We start from the raw sequence: 23566 nt of genomic DNA, 5'->3' as shown, positions 1-23566 counted from the left end.
CTCACAACTGAAATGATGTTGTCTGCTACACCACCCTGCCCAGGTGTCTGTCGGTTCACAACCCTCAAGATCAAAAGGGAGTTTTATTCACTTTGTGACATCCTTGGCTTCTCTGTCTGAAGGAATTCTAGCATAAATAAAAACTGTCCTTTACAGATTTGTCAGATAACAACAAGAGTATGCTTTTACAAATGACAAACACACAAAGCTATTAAGGAATATTTGAGATTGTTTATTTTTCCAAAGTCTTAAAAAAAACAAAATCTCTCTTGTGTACAGCTGATAAGCATAATATTTTACAGCAGACAGGCTAGTCATTTTAGACTATAAGGAACCCAGGTTTTATCCGAACATAAATATAATACAATGAAAATGTGGCATTCAGACTGTAAAAATCGAAGGAACGACACAAAATCATAGAAATGTTAAGGATTATTTGGCTGACTTTTCAATCATCTCACAACACCGCCTACGGTACCTCAGGTATTCAGATGCTATCAACAAGCAGAGGATAGAAATGTAACAAAGCACGGACATCCCAATTATTGCTACATTCGTCGGCGTCAGCGGGCCTTAAATTCGGACACACAGAGGTTCAAAGTGACAGCGCTCCTGCATCGGTTAGCACGCCCTCTCAACACTATAGCGCTGGCATTTCCGTTGCCCCGACAATCCGAGCTGCGCGCGGTGAAATGTTACAAGTCACAGTTTCTTCTCACATCAGAGGTCGTTTCTGCTTTTAATTGACGGACCAGCGGCTGGAAGTGGGCGATGAGCTGCTGGCGGACTCTTTGTGGGACAGGTTCAGGCTGTGGCTGTAGGTGGGGGAGTGAGTGACGCTCGGACTGCTGGGAGGTGTGGAGGAACAGGAGGAAGACTTGGATTGAATCTGCAGCCACTTGTCTCCCAAAGCCTTGGCGAAGTGGTCATCCACAGACACGCTGATGGAGAGCTGCTGGGCGCGAGCTTTCTGGTAGTTCACTCCGAGGCTCCTCTGGAAGTGCTCCTCAACCACGTGGTCGTAGCTGCGTTCGGAAATCACTGGGAGAGAAGGGATGGACAACAAAAGTCAAATACACACCTCGGTGAGTCAGGAAAAGTGAGTGGATGTCTACATTATGATGGGCGTGTTGACGATTAGGGAGTGACCGTCTGGTGGGTGAGCTCATTCGCGAGAGCGTGAGACTGACCTGATGAGGGGCTCCTTTGGACCTCGGATCTGCAGGACGGGTTTCTTGACGAGGAGACGCAAGTGATCACAGAGGGACGCATCTGGGGGGGACAAGACGGGTCATTAACTGAATGATAGGACACAGAAAAAGGACTTTATTTCTGCACTTATAACACAGCAACGCCTGCTTTGTGTTTCTTCTTTGTCCCACAACCTTCTTACTGTTACCTAGACCTGGCTATCTTTATCCAATCGCAACAAAATAGTGTACAGAGTTCAATTTGAAAACTAAACAATTTAAAAAAAAAAAAAAAAAAAAAAAAAAATGATTAAATATGGGTTTGCACATGCAAGTCTGATCACTCCCAGTGTGGTGGCATACAGGTCAAAGACAGAGCTGTCTGTCTGGTCTTGTTGATTGATTTCCTCCCTCCATTGCTCACATTTTCTTCCTGAATCCGGCTGGATTGCATAGCTCGGACAAGCTTAGGCCTGTTTACACTCTCAGAAGAAGAATGCCTATGCAGTTGGATTCACTGACTACAGATAGATTGGGAGATGTTCTACTGCTGTGGGTAGCCTGGAGCTACGCTGAGACTACAAAGGGACATACAGTACTGACACTTTTCATAAGTTACGACATGATCGCCGAGAAAAAAGCACATTGAGCATATGTTGTGCACACAAGCGGCACTTGTTTTTTGTGGTGAATTACCTGGATTCGAGAGGGAGCAAAGCTTTTATTCTTTCCCTCTGTGCTTTCAGGGTCTTTTCTTGGTTTCTTGATGAGGGCAAGTGGTTCGTCCATGACCGGTGCGTAGTACACGTGGGTGGGCAGGGGGCTGGTGGGGCTGGGTGTTGGACTCCAGGTAGATGTGGGGCTCTGCGGCCTGTTGAACATCACTGGTGCTTGTGCAACTCTCTGGGCAGCTTTGGTGCTGCTTCTGCTCAGTACCCGCTCTCGCCTGAAACATTTATTCATCAAGAAATGTCACATCTCTCTGACACGATTCGCCTTTAAGGACAATGCACATTTTGATATTAAATTACTATTGTGAACATGAATAAAACAGTCGCACCAACCTTTCCTCCAATGTCAGACCCCGCTCGTGGCTATGCTTGCGTTTGACTGGATGTACCGTTGGGACTCGAGCCCGCTCGTTTGCAATATGTCTGTGTCTGTCTTCGCTCCTGAGGTGGGGCTGACCTGAAAAACAAAATGATATGCAGAATTAGAATATGAGTCTTTAACATCTTTAACAACAACGTTTTGACTATGGCTTATTTGCCAGAAAGAAAACTGGAAAATCTAAGGACGATTTACTGGCACTGATGATTTTACTACAGTCTAAATGCTGTGTGACACTCAGCAATGAGTAACTGCTTGTTTTGATCCATGACGTGGACCTGTATGACTGCTATTCGTGGGAAAACATTTTTTTTTTTTTGTCACCGTTAATTGTAAACTCAGTTAAGCTGTAGAACTCGATCTACCTGATCTGCAAGGGTTACAACATACGTAGCTGATTCAGTGCTAACTGTAAATGTTGTTTTTCTGCATAATGTTGGCATTCAGCCCAATCACTCAGCCAAACGGGCACAATCAACAGGCTTTGTTAGAATGGGGGTGCCACACATCTACAAGCTTTTTAGTCTTTGCGGACCCTGATTCGGGCGGCACCCATTGGTGAAAGGGCCATCAAAGTGACCACACATGCAGACACACCAGATTTTTGGCAATTACACAGGTTGAAACACATTGCAGCCGATGATGCCCTTGATGTTTTCACTAAAACAAATGCACTGTATGTTGAGGTTGCAAGTTACACCGACAAAATTATTTTCTGTGTTTTTTTATAAATGCAGGTAGTCATCACTTATTAAACTTTTTTTTTTAAAGATTATATTTTGGGGCATTTTTAGGCCTTTATTGACAGGACAGCTGAAGAAATGAAAGGGGAGAGAGAGAGAGGGGAATGACATGCAGCAAAGGGCCACAGGTCGGAGTCGAACCCTGGCCCACTGCGTCGAGGAGTAAACCTCTATATATGGGCGCCTGCTCTACCAACTGAGCTACCTGGGTGCCCATCACAAGCAACAGGAGTAACAGTTTTAAATCCATTTGTTCTCCTGGCTTTTGTCTCACATCAGCAAGCTCAAATGTGCAAAACCGTCACGCATACAGTCAAAACACCAAGCATTGTTTGAGAATGTGATGGCAGCACATTATCCTGGGGCCTATTGTTTGACTATATCCTCAGTTAACACTTGAAAATCCACATGGATGTGGCAGGCTGGAGTCCCTCAAAGCTCCTTCGACTGTATTCAAATCAACTGCTGAGTGCTTTTAAAGAAGCCGCAACAACAACATCTATTGAAATCAAACAATGAGGTGATTATGTGTTTCGAATTGAAAGACAATTTGAAAGTTGTCCACTGTATTCACCCCAAGTACTCACTTCAATCCACATTTCCTACTGGCTGAGCACTCCCAACACCTGTGAGCTACTCATTCACACACAGTGGCATTGTGGAGGGGAGGGGGGCAGGTATAGCCACACCTATGCTGATTTTCTAATGCCTCAGGCATGGATATTTCTCCCTTGTTCGCAGAGAGAATATGCGTCCTGACCTTCTGTTTTACTGTGTTTACTCAGATTGTATGGATACCCATAGATATCAGTTGTGAGTGTTAACACAATTTACAAAACCTTAGTTCAGTCGTGAGGACCTTCAAAGACAATAAGTATAAATAAGGATTTATTTATTCTTTAATACATTATTTAGATTACCTATATGAACCACCCCACTTATCTTTTCTTTATGAACAAACAAGCTATTTTGTATAAGACAAAAAAAGCATATTTCACAAAGTATATTTAAAAAGTTGAATGTTACTCTTAGTGTATATCTTCCATGTGACTGTCATCACATTGGATTCTTTATACCTGATTCTCTATATCATGCATAGAACAAAGGCAACTGCCAATGTAATGAACAAATATATCATGTGTGTTAGGTTGTGACATGACATGAAATCTGAACATATAAGAAATATATTATGTTATACACTATAATGGTAAGCATTACCACAGCAGAGGCAATACAAGCATTCACTCTCATAAAGCAACATATGGGAATAAAAGAAATCAAGCTTACCTTCTAAAATGTAGACTTTGAAGCCACTGCTCATCCGGGTAATGTACTGGAAATTAGCCACAGCCATGGTTTCTTGTCTTTGTCTGAGTGAAGCCAGAACAGAGGAACACCTTGACTGCTGGAGCGTACAGAGCACAATGAGCCTCAGTTATAGATTGTATTGGAAAGGTAATGAGATGCTGGGTCTGAGCTCGGCCAGGTAAAGTATCAGGTGAGTGCAGATAGGTGCAGTGGCTTCCCTGTGACTCATTCTTTGCGTTCAGATTGGCTGCCGTCTGGGCCAATCAAAGGCCCTCATTCTTTCAGCATTGTTATTGTCCTGCAGGCGGAATGAGCTCACAGGTAGGACAGCCAGTTGCAAAGGTAGAAAGTGGAGTTGCTAAATGTCACAGTACCACAGAATCCACACTGGTTAGAGAAGCTTTTTGCTTTATTCAACACTTTATTTTATTTTGGTTACAAATCATTTCATTCAGACAATTGTTTTCCTCAATTTTTCCCCCGAGCTATGAAGAAAGTGAAGTGTGCCTTTTGTTTCCCTCCATGGAATCACCCCCTGTCCCCACTCCCCTCCCTCCCTCCCCCCTAATCTGCAATCTCACCTAACTGCATTTTTTCGAGCTCTTAGCCCACCGGAGCTCCAGTCATTCCACTGACCTGCCCATACACGCATGCAGCTGTACTGTGAGCCTGCCTTACCAGTAATCCAAAGGCTTTTGTTGATGGCTAGACAAAGACTCCTAAGTCCTGAAAATGCCGCTGCCATGAGAACAATTTTGCCTGAGCACACTGAGGAGTTTGGCCACACAAAGAAAGTCTTCGGAGGTTAGTTACTCACTACTGTGACATTGGTACAGCTGGAAAAATATCATTAAGAGTGTAGTGTAATTAATATGTTGATATTTGATATATGCAAACACATCAATCATATGACTATAATTGATGTGTTTGTTTGCACTAATGTGCAATGAGAATCAATCAAAAATGATCCTGGTATTGTCTGATAGATAAGCCTGTAAACTAGTGATTATTGTCCTTACAGGGTGATAAGCAGCTGCTTAAGAAGATTGGTTCAAACATGAAAAGGGCTACACATATAAAGAGCTCGCTGTGAATACAACCATGAAATGTTATGTGGAGCTCAATTTAAGATCAACAGTGCCCCCCTTTGTCATACACTGCAATTACATGCCATCAAAACCTACACTAGGGTAGCCTCATAGAAATAAAATGATATGTCTATGGGTAGCCTACTCCATACATACTCACTGAAAAAAAAATAGCAACATGCTGCTTCCTATATACTAGTCTCAAAAAACACGTTTGCTCACTGACACGTTGCGCGCAGAGTTAACATTTTAAAATGTGAATGCATGGAATCTGTCCGACGGCGGTTTTCTAGTTTAGTAGCATTCATAGACCTTTTTCAGGGCAGACATGTTGACATGTCATAGTATGAAAAGCACAGGTGTATTCAAAACCATTACTGATGGCTGCATTCCACTTAGGAGAGGCCCTGGTATTGTGCATGCTGACTCACTTAAATGGCTTACTGGGACACTTGATGGAATTGAGCCATTGTTAAGGTTATCAACTTCAGCTGTGCTTTTCCTACTATGACAAGTCAAAAATGTCTGCTGTGAACAAGGTCTATTGTCCTCATGTCTGCACCCTAAACAGCTTCTGTTTTTTTTGCTACACCTCCATACTAACAAAGTCATTGTTCTTCATGCTAAAATAAGAGAGAGATATGACTTCACGTCACTTTGTAGTTTGAATAGCCCTAAAAAAAAATGTATTCAATGAACTATTAGTGTACTTGTTCACTATGTTTCAATGCACAGGACATAGCACTGTGTCTAAAACACACACTCCCCAATATAATGTAATACTCCCATATGACAAATTGTAAATGCTCCAGTGGATCTTCTTAGTAGCATAAGACTCAAGTGTTAACACTGCAACTAGTGTCTGAAGCAGAGAGTTGCTTAACATAAATCACACTCAGCTAATAATTTGATATATCAATTGTAGTAAATGCTTAATTATAACCCTGTTTTGTTTTTTGTTTCTTTACATCAAATGGGTACTGAAGCTACCAGGTATAAACAAGACAAAATGTGAAGCAGAAAGAACTGTGACAGACTGTGGAGTGAAATGAAGTAGAAAAAAAAACGTTCTGGGAGCAGCTACATTGAACGCCAGCATGTTTTCATTGTCTCACTTATCCTGTTTTTAAGGATACTTTAACTGACAACACTGCCCCACGCTCAAGAGGTGTTACAAAACCATAGGCCATATATTGATATTGTTAATAATGATAACAATCTTGATATTGTTGTTATGCGGATGACACAGACATTTACATAACCATATCATCACGGGACTATGTTCGAATATAAACACAAAGTGCATTGAACAAAATCCATGACTGGATGTGGCAGAACTTTTTTTTAGTTAAACAACAACAAGCTGAGGTAGTAGTTTTTAGAGCCAAAGAGGAACGATTAAAAGTCAGCGCTCGGCTTCCATCAGCAATGATAAAAACAACGGACAAAGCAAGGAATCTTGGTGTAGTCATGGACTCCGACCTGAGTTTCAACAGCTACTGTAGATGACATTACAAAGTTAGCCTATCATCTTAAAAATGTATCAAGGCTTAAAGGATTTATGTCTCAGCAGGATTTGGAAAAAACTTGTCCATGCTTTTATTTTCAGTGGACTCGACTACTGTAACGGTGTATTTACAGGCCTCTCTAAAAAATATATCAGACAGCTGCAGCTGATGCTCGAGTCCTCACTGAGACCAAGAAAGTGGATCCCTCCAGTCCAGTCTTCCTGTCTCTCAGAGAATTAAATTCAAAATACTACTGTTGGTTTATAAAGCACTGAATGGTTTGGGGCCAAAATACATTTCTGATCTGCTGCTACATTATGAACCACCCAGAGCTCTCAGGTCGTCTAGCGCTGCTTTCAGTCCCCAGAGTCACAACTAAACCTGGAGAAGCAACGTTCAGTTTCTATGCTCCACATATCTGGAACAAACTCCCAGAAAGCCACAGGTCAGCTGCAACTCTCAGTCCTTTTAAAACCCGGTTGAAGACTTTTCTGTTTGATGTTTTTTTTTATTAAGTAATTGCTCATTTCAAACACTGCACTGTAACTTTAATTTTTCTATTTCATATCTGTCTTATTTTACTGTAGCTTTTTTTTCTTATACTTTTTAATTGTTTTCAATTGCCCTTTATTGTTTTATGTAAAGCACTTTGAATTACCTTGTTGCTATAGAAATAAAACTGCCTTGCCTTGCTTAATAATGTGGAGCCACAATTTGTACTAGAATTTGCTTTATAGAGTTTTTGCTGCTCTTTGAGTGAGGTGTTCCATGCACAGCAGTCAATACTGAGGCATGTTCAGAAACAAATGGGACATGGTTTAGTCCCCACCACACAGCGCAGTTCCCATAGCAAAGGCCTGGGACTCCCTGTGGGTCTGTGTTGATCACTAACTCTGGGTGTCACCGACAAATGGCGCATCTCTCCCAATCTGTATTGACACCGTTGGAAATCAAAAGCAACACACTGTGTCAGCAGCCTGGGAGGCCAGCAGCACGTGTGCCACAGCTGCATTATTAAACACAACAGGATACAATATCACATCAACACCCATAAGCCCCCGTGGAGTCAACAGCATGCTCATGTCTGACAGTGAGCGACGCCCCTGTCACCCTGGCTGCTCTCATCAGCACCACCATCAGTATCCCAGCACAGAGCTGCGTCAAGTCAAACAAACACACGCGGAGCAATACAGGAAGTTTAAGAATAGTCCTTTTAGCGTAAAAGGCTTGAAACAATAGCAAGATATACAAGAGATTTCAGCTGCCACTCCTTTAAATATGTTGATTTAAAGCTGAAAGTAACAATTATTTTCAAATTAATCTGTTGATTTTTTATTTGTATTTAAATTGATTAATCATTTGCTCTATAACATGTAAAAAGAATCGCAAAAAAAGCCTCTCATTATTTACCAAAGCCTGCGAGATTTTTTCAAGGGGCTTATTTTATACAACTAATATGCCCAAACCCCATATATTGAATCTACAATTACATTAAAACATGCAAAGGAGGCAACACATCCTCACATTCCAGATGCTGGATCCAGCAAATGTTTGGTAGCCTATCTTAACTTGACATAGGCGATGACTTTATATGCCGAGTTCCTGTTGATTGCCTAATCACCGTTTACGTAGCTTTACACAGATGAACCGCAGTGTTGCCAATACAATCAATCAATCAATCAAAAGTTATTTGTATAGCGCTTTACAACAACCAGCAGGTATCCAAAGTGCTTCACATCAGGAACTAAAAATAGAACAACATATCTTACGATAAGAAGAATGAAACGTAGAAAAACAGTAAAATCATAAAAGGTTACATAGAAACAGGAAGATGAAATTGTCACACCACTACTGAGTATTATAAGCCATTCTAAACAGGTAGGTTTTGAGTTTAGACAATACAATACAATATAAAGTTACAGAATTAAGTGGCTACGAAAATAAAATAAAAAAGGCACTTGGTTCACAAAAGATAATTTCCCCTATTTGAAATTAAACATGGTAGGGCCTACCTTAAAAAAATGTATTCAATTGTATTTAAAGAGGCATTTTATTCTTGTAATATTAAAGTATCATAGTATCATAATATTAAATAGGTTAACTTGCGTTTATTTTGAAAGCAACTACCGGAAGTCGTGTTGGGCACACTGTCTAATTTGCTTCTCGCGCCTCCTATCCCTGAGGGTGACAGGGAGTGACGCAGGGCAGACGGAGAAAACTAGGGCTGGAGGGTGAGGACAGGGAGAACGGCGGGGATGTTGGCAGGACTTTAGCGTTCATTTCACAGCTTCAAGCCGGGACGGCCTGCCCGCGTGCACAGAGGACATGAGAGTCACCTATATTTATTTTTTCCTGTGAGAGATAATAAAATAATAATAAGAAGAAGAAGGCATCATCACCTCATCCTTGGGGCGGATCAGTTTGGACACACTCCCAGGTAGGCTCCATCATGCCTTATTTTGACAGTTACTGATTACTACAGCGGCTTCGTTGGTGGTTTATTAACACATCCCGTCAGATATAGGCTAAGTGTAAAAATGATTTATTTCGTATGTGAGTCGTGTAGGACCCTCATTTTTGTGTCAGCTATTATCGCGAGGCTGTGTGACAGCTTGTCCTCAAGCTACACTGTCACGATTCCTTGCCTTACCAGCCTATACTGTAACACATATGAAAAAAATCTGCTCCCAAACGATAAAACAAGCCTTGTTTCTCTTCAGGTAACATTGACCCCCGCCTCTGCACATGGGAAAGTAGCCTAGTCATTCCGTTTTCTTACTGAACACCCAAGTTGTAAATCGCCTCTCTCAGTTGGAGGATATTTTTGGACACCCTCTTTCCGGCATTTTCAGTAAGTCTCCATCATGAACTACCTGCGTCGACGACTCTCGGACAGCAATTTCATGTCCAACCTGCCCAATGGCTACATGACCGACCTCCAACGTCCTGACCCGCAAAGCCCCGCAGCAGTGTCGCCCGGGCCGACGGAGAGGCGCCAGTCCACCAGCCAGCCGCAGCCGCAGCCTCCTCAGCAGCCGCAGCAGCCTCAACAGCAGCCGCAGCCTGGAGGTGGAGGCTCCGGCGGAGGCTTCTTCTCATCCATATCCAATGCCGTCAAACAGACCACAGCTGCTGCGGCTGCGACCTTATCCGAGGCAGCGGACCGGGCAGGAGTCTCCAGCAGTGCCAAAATCCTCCTGGTTATCGATGACCAGCAGACCGACTGGTAAGAGCCAGTGCGCATTGGCAGTCTAGACTCAAATGTGGGTTGCAGTGGCCTATAACACCTCGAAGGTCACACGATCCATCCGGTGCCGTGAGATATGTCACGTGTTAACAGCCGTCGGCTTGTTGCTCAGACCTAAAACACACTTTTACTTATAGTGCCGTGGCAAAAGCGCAAGGCAGAGAAGCCATTTTCGTTTGACGATCAGCACACACATTGCATTGGCCTTCTTCTTGAAAGATGCAAGATTACAGTTTGTAAGATTACTTCGACAGTCATATGTCGAAGTGATCTTGCATCCTTCCAAAAAAAAAAAAGAAGAAAAAAGAAGAAGCCCAATGAAATGTGTGTGAGGCTGTGGGCTGATGCCACTATGATGATGCAGGTATTTCCAAGTAGAGTGGATGTAAGAGCAAAATGTGCACAAGAAAAATGCATGCATCAAGTTAGTCAAGCTTCCTCACCAACAGTATACATTATGCATGCTTATTGAAGCTTTGCACACAAGGTAAAGGTGATAAAACGCGGCACTCTTGTCCCAAAATGATACCCTAGATGATAATAATCTATGCAGATGTGTGAATCATCCCCATCAAAACCCTTCCACCTCACAGTGCAGAGGCCCTGTGGTTCTCCCACTCAGTCACAACAGGCAGGAGATTTGGATATTTGGATATAAATGCTTAGTGGGTCGCACGTAAAATGCATTTGGACCAGTATTTATGTCCTTTTGTCCAATTCATATCTCCTTATGCACCAGGTAAAATCATGTTAATTGACCTTTTTATTTAGGCTATTATGCATGGTGCTTGCAGTTACAGTAATTAGTATGCAGCATACTGCCACTAACAGACATACGTAAATAGATATAACAGATATTATAAATATCTGTGAAAAATAGCATTTTGTTCCATTAATGTCAGCCTATTGTATGTGTTTGACATGCAACACAAACACTTTTTCATTGGCCAGGAGGAATATTGTTCTTCTGAAATGTTCTGCAAATGCTGGCGAAAATGTCAGCTGCCAATTACAGGAGAACTTGGCAAAATGAAATTTGTGTTTTGTGTCTGGATGCAAATTGGATTCAAATCCCCATCTCACATGCAGGGTAAAGGTCTTCAGAGGAAGAAAGGTCCACGGTGAATTTGACATCAAGGTGGAACAGGTAGGTTTTACACATGTGACTATTTGCTTTATTCTGTGTTAGCGTTAATCTTTACTCCTTACTGGGAGGACAGGTTGCCATAGTGACTGGACTATACTACCGAGCTTACTTCAGTTAGAGGAATGTTACATCATTCTTTCATAAGAAATGAATAGTTTGCGTTTCGTTGATAAATAACACAGTTTCCAATCAATTTATATCAAGACGTAACTGGGACAGTAGGTTTACTAGGACATGCCACTGGCCTTTTTATAGAACAAGTCCAAATGTTTTTGTTGTTATCCTTGGGAAATGTACCCCTGATCCGCATTTTGCATAATTTCTCTTCACTTTGATCCTACTTCGGTTTCATATCTTTATTTTCTGAGGCTGTGTCATCGCTAAGTCCCTCGGTGAGTCATTTTGTTGGGTAAATCTTAGTATTCTATCAACTTGCATTTTAGGTTCACTGTTTAACAGGCCACGCAGAATCTGCGGACGCAGAATTTCGCCGCAGAATTTCATAGGTTTTGCCGCAGATTTTAAACAAATTAAAAAAAGAAAAAGAAAAACTCAGAACGTTAACACATCTCCACCCCCTGGATCATCGCTGAAAACGGTAAAAAGAATCCACAGATTCCGTTTGGTTCTGCTGATCAACAGCAGGCGTGATACTAAGATAAAATGATTCATGGTTTCTTAAATAAATAACAGATGAGTCACCCAGTATAATGAGAGATATTATTGTTCATAGAGAGCCCTTAGAATGATAAATGTCCCACAGGCCAGTTCACTACTGAGTGATTATTGATAGTGTGCTCTCTTGACTTCTGATTAAGAGAAACACTTTATGTTTCTACACATGCCTCCACAAAGCCATTCTGAGTGATGCAAAGTTGGAATTGTAATCTCTTATATAGATACACCAGTTGTTTATGTGCTAAATCTGTGAAAAGTGATGTCTGGCTTTATAAGAACATTTATTAATGCAGTTTGTGTCAGTGGTTACGAATGCTGTAATCCACCCAACAGCACTTTGAGGCCACCCTGAAAGTTTTTAAATCTTTTCGGCTGCCTGAGGCATTCTACTCCCGTCCTATTTTTGTCCCTCGACTTCACGTTGCGCTACCGTTTCCATTATTTCCCCTGTGCCCTCTTAACAGGAAGAACACACTTCAGATGAAGTCTGCCATCCTCTAATCGTACCCTGTTCATCCTGGCGCACGTAGAATAGCTGCTCCTTCCCTGTCTTCCTGCTGTGATCAAAATGTCAGTGTTGAGTTGACGTTGACATTTTCCTTTTAGGCAGAATTCTCTGAAATCAGCCTGGTGGTCAATTCCATGGGCACCTACAATGTGGACATTGATGCCATTAGGAATGGGCATAAGGTTACTAAGTAAGTACTCTGCAAAGTAGTTCTAGTTAAAAAAAAAAAAACGTTTGATAATCCACAATGCTGCTGCAAGTTTGAAGTTATGTCGAAATCTGCCTCATAACTGCTCCGTTTGTCTTGCAATGCAGTTTAATATTTCGCTAATGTCCTCTGTCCCAGATCCTTAAAGCCAGACTTTGTGCTGATCAGACAGCATGCCTTCAGCATGGACAAGAACGGAGACCACCGGAACATAGTGATTGGACTGCAGTATGCTGGGCTGCCGAGTGTTAACTCTTTGCACTCTGTCTACAATTTCTGTGACAAACCATGGGTGGTAAGTATTATTTTGCGTCATTCATTTGAAACCACATTGCACATTAAATTAATTAATTAATTAAAAGACATACATTTTAAGTGCTCATATTATGCTTTTGGGCTTTTTCCCTTTCCTTTATTGTGTTATATATCTTTTTTATGTGCATGTTATAGGTTTACAAAGTGAAAAAGCCCAAAGTCCACCCCAAAGGAACTTACCATCTCCACCAGAAAACACTGTTCACAAACTGCTCCAAACAGCTCTATTGTAGTCCAGCCTTTACTTCTGTGACGAAGGTGCATCACTTTGTAACATGTTATAATGCTCGCCTAGCTGCTAGCATGGCACGCCCTCATACTCTGCTTCTGACTGGTTAGTAGTACTTACCTAGCTACCCAACAAAGATGGTACAGAAGTGAGATGTCTCACTCTGTAGCTAAAACAGGGAGCTCAACACACAGGGTGTAAAGAGGAGCTGCAGCAATGTGCAGTACAACAAAAATATGGTGTTTTTTGAAAATTAAACCACGTAAACTTATTCTGGTACAACCTCTAAATACAATTATGAACCTGAAAATGAGCATAATATGAGCACTTTAAATTATTTTGGCTTACAAATGCTTTTGTGTCTGTTTTAGTTCGCTCAGATGTCTCGACTCCACAAGCAACTGGGCCCAGTGGAGTTCCCACTGATAGAGCAGGTTTACTATCCCAACCACAAGGAAATGGTGAGTTCTCTGCCATCTGCTCTCCTTTTCTTTTCTCTCTCCTCCCTCTTACCACTTGTGATGATGGGTATGTCTTAATGCTGAACCCCTTAAAGAGACACACACACACACACACACACACACACACACACACACACACACACACACACACACACACACACACACACACACACAGGTCTGGTCATCCTTCTCTGCACCGGTCACATTTCAGCAGGGTAATTAACTTCCATGTCAATATTCTGTCTCATGTAGCAGCTGAGACCAATCAGATTTTCTGAGGAGTGTCTTGATTTTAGATTCCGGGTAGAGGCAGAGTTTTTGATTATCCCTCTGCCAAGTCAGTGACAGTACTGTTACACTGAGTCTGTTGCTGCAGAGCAGTTATCTCCACCCCTGCAGTCACAGGCTGACAGTACTGGGCTGGCTTTCAAGCCATCAATATGAATCAGAGTCTCCTACAGAAAAAGAGGACGGATGCTGTATGTCACTTCTGCTTGACTGAAATGCATAAAAAAATGGGTGTTTTAATAAATAGAGTGCTATGATTACATATAAGTTACTTTACGAGAAATCTGAGTATGTGATAATGCTCTTGTTGCAGATTACCTCCCCTCGCTTCCCTGTAGTGGTAAAGATGGGCCATGCTCACTCAGGAATGGGAAAGGTAGTACTGGAGTGCTAAAGGGTTAACTCAATTTTATGTGAGCTCCATATATCTGGGACCAATATATGCCTGTATCTTTATATTTTAACCGTTGCTACTCCAGGTGAAAGTGGACAATCAATATGATTTTCAAGATATTGCCAGTGTTGTGGCGCTGACCAAGACTTATGCCACATCTGAGCCCTTCATTGATGCAAAGTATGATGTCCGCATCCAGAAGATTGGCAACAATTACAAAGCTTACATGTGAGTGTCAGACTACTACCAAAGAGCCAACACATCATTATAACAAATTAAAATGGTTAAACGTGATTTTCTGTTTCATTTTTAATTCTAATGAATAGGAGAACATCAATTTCTGGCAACTGGAAAACCAACACTGGCTCATCTATGCTCGAGCAGGTGGCCATGTCAGACAAGTAAGAGCTCAGAAATGCACAGGAGATGAGACGGTGAATCCTATAATGTCTCGCTGTACTGATATAGCTCTGGTTTCACACATCATTACAGGTACAGAATGTGGGTGGACTCTTGTGCAGACATCTTTGGAGGGTTGGATATCTGTGCTGTGGAGGCTCTACATGGTAAAGATGGCAAGGACTATATTATAGAGGTACTAAAAGGCTGTGTAATGGTATCAAGAGAATGTTTGTCTTTGATCATATGGGAAAGCCATTAAATCCATCATATGTGTATTTTTAGGTTGATGACTGTTCAATGCCACTGATTGGGGACCAGCAGGACGAGGATCGTGTTCAGATTGCAGATCTGGTGATTTCTAAGATGAACCAGAATGTTCCACGCACTTTAAGCTCTTCCACAGCAGGGCAGCCAGTACAGGTGCTCAAACCACAGATATTTTTTTTGCTCCAGTAATCTAATACCTCTCTTTATTTCCCGCACTTTAGTGTTAGTGTTAGTAATATACAGTATGTCCAGTCAGGTCGGTTTTTGTTTAGGGTACACAGTTAAGGTTACTCAGAACATCTTACTTTAAAAGAAGACATGTAACCAAAGCACAGAAAATACAATAGGAATAGTTGTCATAAAACTTGAATAAAGGGCAACCACGACAACCACAGACTGTATAAAAGAAGTTGACGTGCAGATTTAAGGTACTTCCGCATACCAGCAGATACAGATACATAAATAAACTATAATACTATACTGTAATACTATAATGAGTAATACATAGTAAAACACAAATGTGGCCATTTGTATGTGTTGCCTGTCGATGCAAGGCTTTCAATATCAAAGCAATGAGTTTAGGCGTACAATTAAGGAGTGTATGAGGTTGAAGTTTTTGATATGGTGAGATTCTAACCTTACCCCTTTGACCAAACTCAAGGCAATTGGTGAAACCATCTTTTGGTGTAACCATTGCAAATGACAGCATGGTAAAGATCCTGGACATGTAACGAAAATTGAAGAATTAAGTTATAAAAATATTATTGTTTCAAAGGATAGAAGCCTACATTTTTAGGTTATCTGAATATGTGAAATCATAGCCACCAAGGAATACTTAGCATTCAGTCTTACAGTATTTTCAGGTGCATTGAGTGAGCTGACATATACTTTTCAGTTATCAGACAAACTTAATGGGATACATATAATTGAGTGTCATCAGCGTAGCAGTGGAGATGTGTGTATCTTTAGCTAATTTTCCTTCCTTTTTTATTGGGTACACATTTACTCTCTGCCCTTTTAACTCCCGTGTGTTTTATAGAAAGCAGTGTCTCCTCAGCCTGTCTCACAGCCCAAAGTACCCCAGGCTCAACAGCGCCCCTCACCTCAAGGTAAGAACGATAACATTATGTTTTTTCAAAATAAATCTTAATAATCTAATTCAGTAAATGTTCTTCTATTGGCCTAATAGTCAATTCATAGTATTGCAGAGTACATTTACTTGCCATTGTTTGGAATTCTGAATTTGCAATAAGAGCAGCCACAGATTCTACTCCAGCATAGTTTAACAAAAATAGGTTTCAAGATTAGTAATGCTGTTCATGCCCCATTCCTACCCTACCTATGTTATGGTGTAACTTAAAGATATTACATCAGATACTGTTTCGCTGTTTTTAGGTGGCAGGAGTGAAATTAGTAATCCTTAACATTTATTGTGTTATAGCTTTATGACAGTTGGAGAACAGCTGGATTCAAAATAGGATGTGAGCTCTACAGGATGACTTTTTTTCCTGGACAAATGTCATTTTTCCTAGTCTATATCCTTGACGTTCCACTTCCGGGATTGCTCCATTGCCGACGGAAATTCCGCCGGATTTCACTCATTTAGGCTAGATATCCGTTGCCTTGGGCTTCCTTTGTGTAGGCATTTTAAACTCTGGTCGATTTATGAGGACTGTGGTTAACCATTTCTCAGATCTCTGCAGGGTAAATCCAGCTCTAGTTAGACTATTTGTCCAATAAACACACTTTTTGAACGTACACCAAAACAAGTTCCTTCCCGAGGCTATTTTGCAGCAGCACCACGGCTTTTCCCGGTGCTTAGCACCGCCCAAGACAATTGTGATTCGTTCAAAGAAATGCCAATAAACCAGAGCACGTTTTTCTCCAACACCGGAATCTGTGTCAACTAAGACCCTCCTCCGCAGCGCTGTGGATGAGGACGGTCTGGCAAAGCGAGACTATGTTTTTTCCCAAATGATGTTCAGATTGTTTGGCATTCTATTATCAAAGGGCTTGAGAAATAGTGCATATAGCTGCAGGAAAATGGTGTCATAAACTAGTTTAAATTCACAACAAAAGAAGGGAGACCACACATAGTTAAGGGTTATTAAAGCCAATTTATGTAACACAAATTAAATATTACCATAAAATAAGATGAAACATGTTTTTCAGTAGTATCAGTAGTGTAGTGAGTGCATTCGTGAAGGTGAGTGTGTGGAAGAAAAAAAAAAAGAACCCAAAGGACAAACTAAACTAATACAAACTGTTGGCTGTGAGGACAGAGAGAGTGTGAACTGCAACTCCAGCCCTTAAGTAGGAAAGAAGGGCAATCAGGAAGCGTGGCCGTTGGACAGTCTGGCGAGGTCAGTGACTCGAGTCTCTTCGGTGTGTTCCGTGCCGTCATCCGTCCGAGGGGCCGTCGGCCTTAGTTTTGGCCGATTTGACATGTATGATCGGCAGTTGGAATCATCTGATTGGTAGAGTGCTAACCCGGAAACATACGTAAGCGTATTGAGCGTGACTAGAGTCTCTCAAAATCTGACGAAATTCTTTTAAACTGACCTTTGTTGATCTGAAATGAAGACAGATTCAGCAACTGCATGGCCTATTTCTCGCTTAAAATGTTTTCAGAAACACGTTTCGGTGAACTATTTTAGTACAATATCATGGCTCGACATTAAGGCTTGTCCGCTTGTCCGGGACAAGTGGATTTTTTGTAGGACAAGTGGAAGAGAAATTTACTTGCCCCACTGGACAAGTTAAAACTCAAACAAAACAAAATGCCACTCATTTCGTCAATGTTACAGAATTGAAACAAATACATATTTTACCCCACAATCCCGGGCAGCGGGTCGGCGGCGGCCCGCTGTTCAGCGCATTCTCCGAAAGCGAAGCAGCATGAAAGCACGGCGAGCTAGCCGGTGTTAGCTTGCTAACTCCACCTTAACGTTACCTCCTCGCCACATCGTTCACAGAAAACAAGCTGAAAACAGAAGTCACTCGTGGCGATAGCAATGTGCTTTGTGTGGATGAAGCATTATATACGTTATTATGTGCCACTCATTCCGTTTATGTTACAGATTTTACTTTACCGATTTGAAACAAATACATTAACTAACGTTAGACCCAGCAGCAGCGGAAGAGCGGACCGCTGACGTTAGACCCAGCCCACTGTTCAGCTCATTCTCTGTAAGCGATACAGCATGAAAGCACCGCGGAACCAGCAAGCCAGGCAGCCGGTGTTAGTTAGCTAACGTTAGCATGCTAACTACGCTTTAACGTTACCCGTCCCCACATCGCTCACAGAAAACGAGCGAATAAAGCTGTCACCGTGGCGATAGAAGTGTGCTTTGTGCGGATGAAGCATGAAGTTAATTTGACTTTTGACGGCTGGCTCTCTGTCTCGTAACGTTACTAGCTGCTCCGCTACTCGTTTGTAGCGGATTAAATATCAGGTAATAATCAACCGTAAAGTAGCTACACCTTTTTAAAGGATCCCTTGGTAAGTGAAATTGTAGAAAGAAAAAAAAAAAAAAAAACGCTGACACCAACATTTAGTGGCAAAATCCATTGTTATGTCTACAAAATTATTTTAGATATAGTATAAGTTCAAGTCATCACTACCTCTGGTCAAAATATTGAATTAGTATCTCAATATATTGACTCAGTATCTCAGAATATAAACAAAGAATATCAAAGTAATGAGAAACTATAAAATATTGACTTAATCTGAATATATTGGCTTAGTATCGTAATATATTGATTTAGTAACTCAACATATTGGTTCAGTATCTCAATATATTGACTTAGTAACTCAGAATATCTCAATATATTGACATAGTAACTTAGAATATTGACTAGGAATCTGAAAGTAATGAGAAACTTTAAAATATTCACTTAGAATCTCAATATATTAACTTCTGCACACCGGCGTGCAAAGTATAATTTTATATTATGAGTCTGGAGATCCTTTTTTCTTGTTGAAGGGGAAATCTATTCTTGGGACACATTTGTTTCTACTGTTTAAACTGAATTGTATTAATGTTGATAGTGTTTGGATGCTTTCAATGGTTTCTTCAAATTCGGCATTAGCAAAACACAAAAGAAATTATAAAATGATGAATCTTTACCCGGACAAGTGACTTTTGTTCATGGACAAGTGAAACGTAAATATACTTGTCCGAAGGACAAGTGCCTCAAAAAGTTAATGTCAAGCCCTGAATATGAGAGCGTATTCTGAACAAGCCGCCATGACAGTCTGTCTTTGAATTTCTGGAGAAACAAGACCCACGGGACCTGTTCGTCCAATCAGCTGCCGGTTTTCATTTTTGGGCGACAATACGGATTAGCGCCGCCTGCTATTATGGAGACGTATTACGTCTCGTTGCTTTGGTGTGTTCCGGGGCACTTTTTTGACCAATTTGGGGAGACCGATCAGCCTGACTGCCTTTTCTGCCGACGTTTGGCCGTCAGCTCTACAGTATGTGTCTGGGCCTTAACAGCTCACAGGGAAAATGGCAAAAGCCACCCACAGAGTGGGAGGGTCATCACAATGGGAAAAAAATCTTCCTATGGGAGTAACCTGCAGACCCCCCTAGGTTTTGACACAGCCCCGCCATGATTGGAAAAGCATTTTTGGTTGACGGTGGGGCGGCCTCTAGCTCCCCCAGTAAGAGCGTTCGCCCCATTTTGGCTGAGTCCTGCAGCAACACGGGTTCAAATCCGACCCACTGCCCTTTGCTGCGTGTCGTCCTCTATCCCTCTTCCCCTTTCCAGTCTATCCACTGTCACTATATATTAAAGGGAAAAGCCCCCCCAAAAAAGAATTTGGTTGATGGTATCGTATTTCTCCTGTAGGTGGTCCTCAGCAAAGTCCCCCATCTCAGCAGCGCCCACAGCCTCAAGGCCAACCTCCTGCACAGGCGCAGCAATCAGCTGCGAACCCTGCTGCCGGGGAGCCCAGCGCCCAGGCTAAGGCTAACCAAGGACCCGCGGCCCAGCCACGGCCACCGGGTCAGGGATCCCCTCAAGGCCAGCGACCTCCTTCTGGCCAGGGCTCTCCTCAGCGGAGCCAGGGAGGTTCACCTCAGGCTCAGAGGCAACAATCTGTCTCCCAGCAGCAGAAAGCTGCAGGAGGCCCTGGCCAGAAACCTGCGGCAGGCCAACCTCAGCAGAGGCCGGCCCAGCCCCCCAGGCAGCAGTCACTGGGGGGGGCACAGCAACAAAGGGCTCCAGGGCAACAGGGTCGCCCTGGAGGACCCACCACCCAGCAGCCCCGGCCTGCTGCTCAGGGCCAGGGGGGCCCAGGAGGACGACCCCCGCTGCAGCAAAAGCCTCCGCCCCCACAAAAGCCCAGTCAGGACAACCAGGCCATGGGTGGCTCCCCACAACTAAAGTAAGTAAGTGCATATGTTACATGATTTGGAATCAGCTTCCTGTCCTTTTTTTCTGAAGCAAACCTTACAGCTGGTCCTTTCTTACTGTTTGCCTGCATTGAGACTGCATGCATGCAACATTATTAATCTAGTCATGCTCTTTATTGACAAACGATCCACTTGGATGTGCATGATTTATTGATTCTTACATTTTCAGTACGTCTGCAGCCGTTTCACAAAACATTTCAGATTGTCTGGGAGATTGATACATGAAAACCAACAGCAAGCGGAAGCTGCCTTGCAGTTGTTCATAACCATTATGAACTTATCACATAAGTCACAACCCATAGTCTAGGACACAGGTGACCACATTGACCAAATTCTACTTCAAGCGGGCATGGACAGAATCATGTAAATAACTATTGATATAGCTAATTACTCTTTATGTTTTCAACCAAGTTGTTGATTACTAATTGGTTATTAAATATTAAACTTCTTCAGCCGGTGTGCTGTCATATAAAGCATTCCTTTGTGACAAAGAAATATCAACTATCTTGATTTTTATAATTCTTACTTAAGTAATTTCAACTGATCTTTTATTCTGATTCACATTCAGTCACAATATTTAAAATGGGACAACATATTTAAAGTGCTCATATTATGCTTTTTGGCTTTTTCCCTTTCCTTTATTGTGTTATATATCTTTTTGAGCACGTTATAGCTTTAAAAAGTGAAAAAGTCCAAAGTCCATCCCAAAGGGACTTACCATCTCCAACAGAAAACACTGTTCACAAACAGCTCTATTGTAGTCCAGCCTTTACTTCCGTAACGAACGTGCGTCACTTTGTAACACACTTTATAATGCTCGCCTAGATGCTCTGCAACTGACTAGCTAGCAGTGCTTACCGTGCATGTGTGACTCCCAACAAAGATGGAACAGAAGGGAGATGTCTCACTCTGTTGCTCAAACAGAGAGCTCAACACACAGTGTGTAAAGAGGAGCTGCAGCAATGTGCAGTACAACAAATATATGGTGTTTTCTTAAAAATTAAAGCACATAAACCTATTCTGGTACAACCTCTAAATACAATTATGAACCTGAAAATGAGCATAATATGAGCACTTTAAGGAATTTGAACCAATACATGAAACAGGATTTCTGATGAATTTTCGCACATTATCAGAACAATCGCGCGATGAGTGATGCAAAACTGTACAGATTTGTGTTGTCAGTACCTTCTCCAGATGATTGCTTTCATGGACAAACGACTCGCATTAAAAATCCTAATTTTGGATTATATTAATCAGATTGCATTATGCTCTCTTATATTAGAGACATAAAACACTTGTTGTCAATCCCTGTTAAAAAAAAAAAAACATGCCTCTCTTTGCATCCAGAAAAGTCATTCACTATTCATATCATATCAAAGCTAACCTGAAATGATAAGGTTAATACTGAATGACCAAAGAGAAGGAATGGAATGCGCTTCTCTCATTTTTTACTGAGCCTTTTCTCTCTTGCCTCTCTCTCACTCTCTCTCTCTCTCTCTCTCGGTCTTGCCGTGCTCCAGTCTTTTCATTCCATGGGGTTTGCTGCATGACCTTAACAGCCTCTTCCTCTCCTCTATTGCCATTTTCCTCTCTTTATAGCAAGTCCCAGTCTCTTACCAATACCTTCAACATTCCAGAAACCCCAGCGCCACGAGCCAGCCTTAGCCAGGACGAGGTGAAGGCTGAAACCATTCGCAATCTACGCAAATCTTTTGCCAGTCTCTTCTCAGACTGAGACGGCAGAAGCCCCCCCCCCCCTCTCCTCCTACTGACAGAAAGATGGACAGGCAAACTGAAGGGCAGATTCTTCCAACGAACAAGGACCAACAGGATGCCGTCTCCAATTCATGTACATTGGCCCTGATATGAAAATGTAAACACTTGACACCCACTGCCTGAGTAGTTAACACCTTTGAAAATGAACCAAAAGTAGAACACACAGTAAACGTAGGCACTGATATCTGAAACATTCCTTGCCTCGCCTCAAGCATCTAATCATCGTGTCACACAGACGAAAACACGCAAAACAAAGCCTGTATATGCATGAACACAGGGACACGAGATTAAGAAACAAAACAACAAAATACTGCTCTCACTCGTTTGTTGGTGCCGTAATGTCAGTGTGATCTTTATGTTTGAATTTTGGTTGGTTAGCCGACCAACCCAATGAATTAAGAGACTGTACGAAAATGATCGGGGTGGGCAGGAGTGCTGAGTCTAATATTTTATTTTGTTAAAGAAGCATGGCCCTCCCCAGTGTTTTTTTTTCCAGTACCTAAAAATAATATATCTATGGCAAATAGTGAAAATGCAGCCACTCTCTATTTTGGATTATAGAGCTTGCAAAATATACCGTTATTATATCCTCTGTAAATGACACAATGCACCTCCACGGCACACATGAAAACCATCTTTTTGATTTGACCAACTATTCTATTTTTATAAAAATCAATCTCACTAACATAAAATATGACATAAAATACAAATATGGGCTGAGATATAAATAAAATAAAATGAAAGGCAGCTCTCTCAAATAACTTAGACTAACCTCCCTTTAGCAAAAATTTAAAAATTACAATACCCGCCTGCTCCGAAACATTTTTGTACAGTCCCTAACTCAGCACAGCTGCACACATAGGATGTCCAGTGTTAGCTAATGCTAGATCTGTTCGAGCTGTTGACCGCTCATGGTGATGTCTTAAGCTGCATGTCAACAGGAGGCAATGGTCGCATTTTCCAACCCCTGACATTGGCGCTTGTAACCGTGTCGTCACACGTAGTTGAATTAGTTAGTCAAGTAACCTAGTAGGTGTCGTGAGTGTGTTGTTGCTACCACTTTTCTTCCCGTTTTTTTTTTTGGGTTTTTTTGTCGCACAAGAACAAACGCCCGGAAGCTCTCCACCTTTGAAAGCATGCCTTACACAGACAAGAAGGTCAGATCAAATGGAGTTGTCTCAGGGATGTCCAATTGATTGTGACACTTCTATGTGGGTGAGGGTCTTCCATTACAGTTTAATTGTTGTTCACTAATAATGAAGGAAAAGCATGC

General features: G+C 41.8%; 2 protein-coding genes across 3 annotated transcripts; one reads left to right on the top strand and one right to left on the bottom strand.

Moving 5' to 3' along the window:
* Positions 1-277: 277 nt before the first annotated feature.
* On the bottom strand, positions 278-10208 carry vgll4l (vestigial like 4 like). Of its 2 annotated transcripts, none has more exons than XM_028578223.1 (6): positions 9821-10208; positions 4331-4413; positions 2255-2378; positions 1887-2136; positions 1191-1272; positions 278-1041 (listed from the first exon to the last, which is right to left on the bottom strand). In XM_028578223.1, exons 1-6 carry the CDS (start codon positions 9850-9852, stop codon positions 740-742), a joined length of 873 nt encoding a protein of 290 aa, XP_028434024.1. In that variant the 5' UTR covers positions 9853-10208; the 3' UTR covers positions 278-739. The 2 variants fall into 2 exon arrangements, with proteins under 2 accessions (XP_028434024.1, XP_028434026.1); XM_028578225.1 differs by having other exon boundaries at positions 4331-4448; positions 9821-9875.
* syn1 (synapsin I) lies at positions 9091-22231 on the top strand. Its single transcript, XM_028578221.1, has 14 exons — positions 9091-9384; positions 9668-10173; positions 11284-11341; positions 12626-12717; positions 12874-13030; positions 13651-13740; positions 14342-14404; positions 14508-14650; positions 14749-14823; positions 14915-15017; positions 15107-15244; positions 16131-16200; positions 19949-20486; positions 22155-22231. The coding sequence occupies exons 2-14, from the start codon at positions 9812-9814 to the stop codon at positions 22180-22182; spliced, it is 1917 nt and encodes a 638-aa protein (XP_028434022.1). The 5' UTR covers positions 9091-9384; positions 9668-9811; the 3' UTR covers positions 22183-22231.
* The last annotated feature ends 1335 nt before the right edge of the window (positions 22232-23566 follow it).

The sequence above is a fragment of the Perca flavescens genome, chromosome 5 (assembly GCF_004354835.1).
Source record: "Perca flavescens isolate YP-PL-M2 chromosome 5, PFLA_1.0, whole genome shotgun sequence".
NCBI classification, from domain to species: domain Eukaryota; kingdom Metazoa; phylum Chordata; class Actinopteri; order Perciformes; family Percidae; genus Perca; species Perca flavescens.
Note: the sequence above shows the minus strand (reverse complement) of the source record. Positions and strands in the feature narration are given on the sequence as shown.

Excerpts from the sequence above, each read along its gene's own strand:
- vgll4l (XM_028578223.1), bottom strand. The coding sequence starts at position 9,852 with ATGAAATTGCTGTCCGAGAGTCGTCGACGCAG. Across the intron at positions 2,379-4,330 it reads CAAAGTCTACATTTTAGAAG|GTCAGCCCCACCTCAGGAGC; the intron begins GTAAGCTTGATT and ends TTTGTTTTTCAG. Across the intron at positions 1,273-1,886 it reads TTGCTCCCTCTCGAATCCAG|ATGCGTCCCTCTGTGATCAC; the intron begins GTAATTCACCAC and ends TGTCCCCCCCAG.
- syn1 (XM_028578221.1), top strand. The coding sequence starts at position 9,812 with ATGAACTACCTGCGTCGACGACTCTCGGACAGCAATTTCATGTCCAAC. Across the intron at positions 14,651-14,748 it reads AACAATTACAAAGCTTACAT|GAGAACATCAATTTCTGGCA; the intron begins GTGAGTGTCAGA and ends TCTAATGAATAG. Across the intron at positions 15,245-16,130 it reads CAGCAGGGCAGCCAGTACAG|AAAGCAGTGTCTCCTCAGCC; the intron begins GTGCTCAAACCA and ends TGTGTTTTATAG.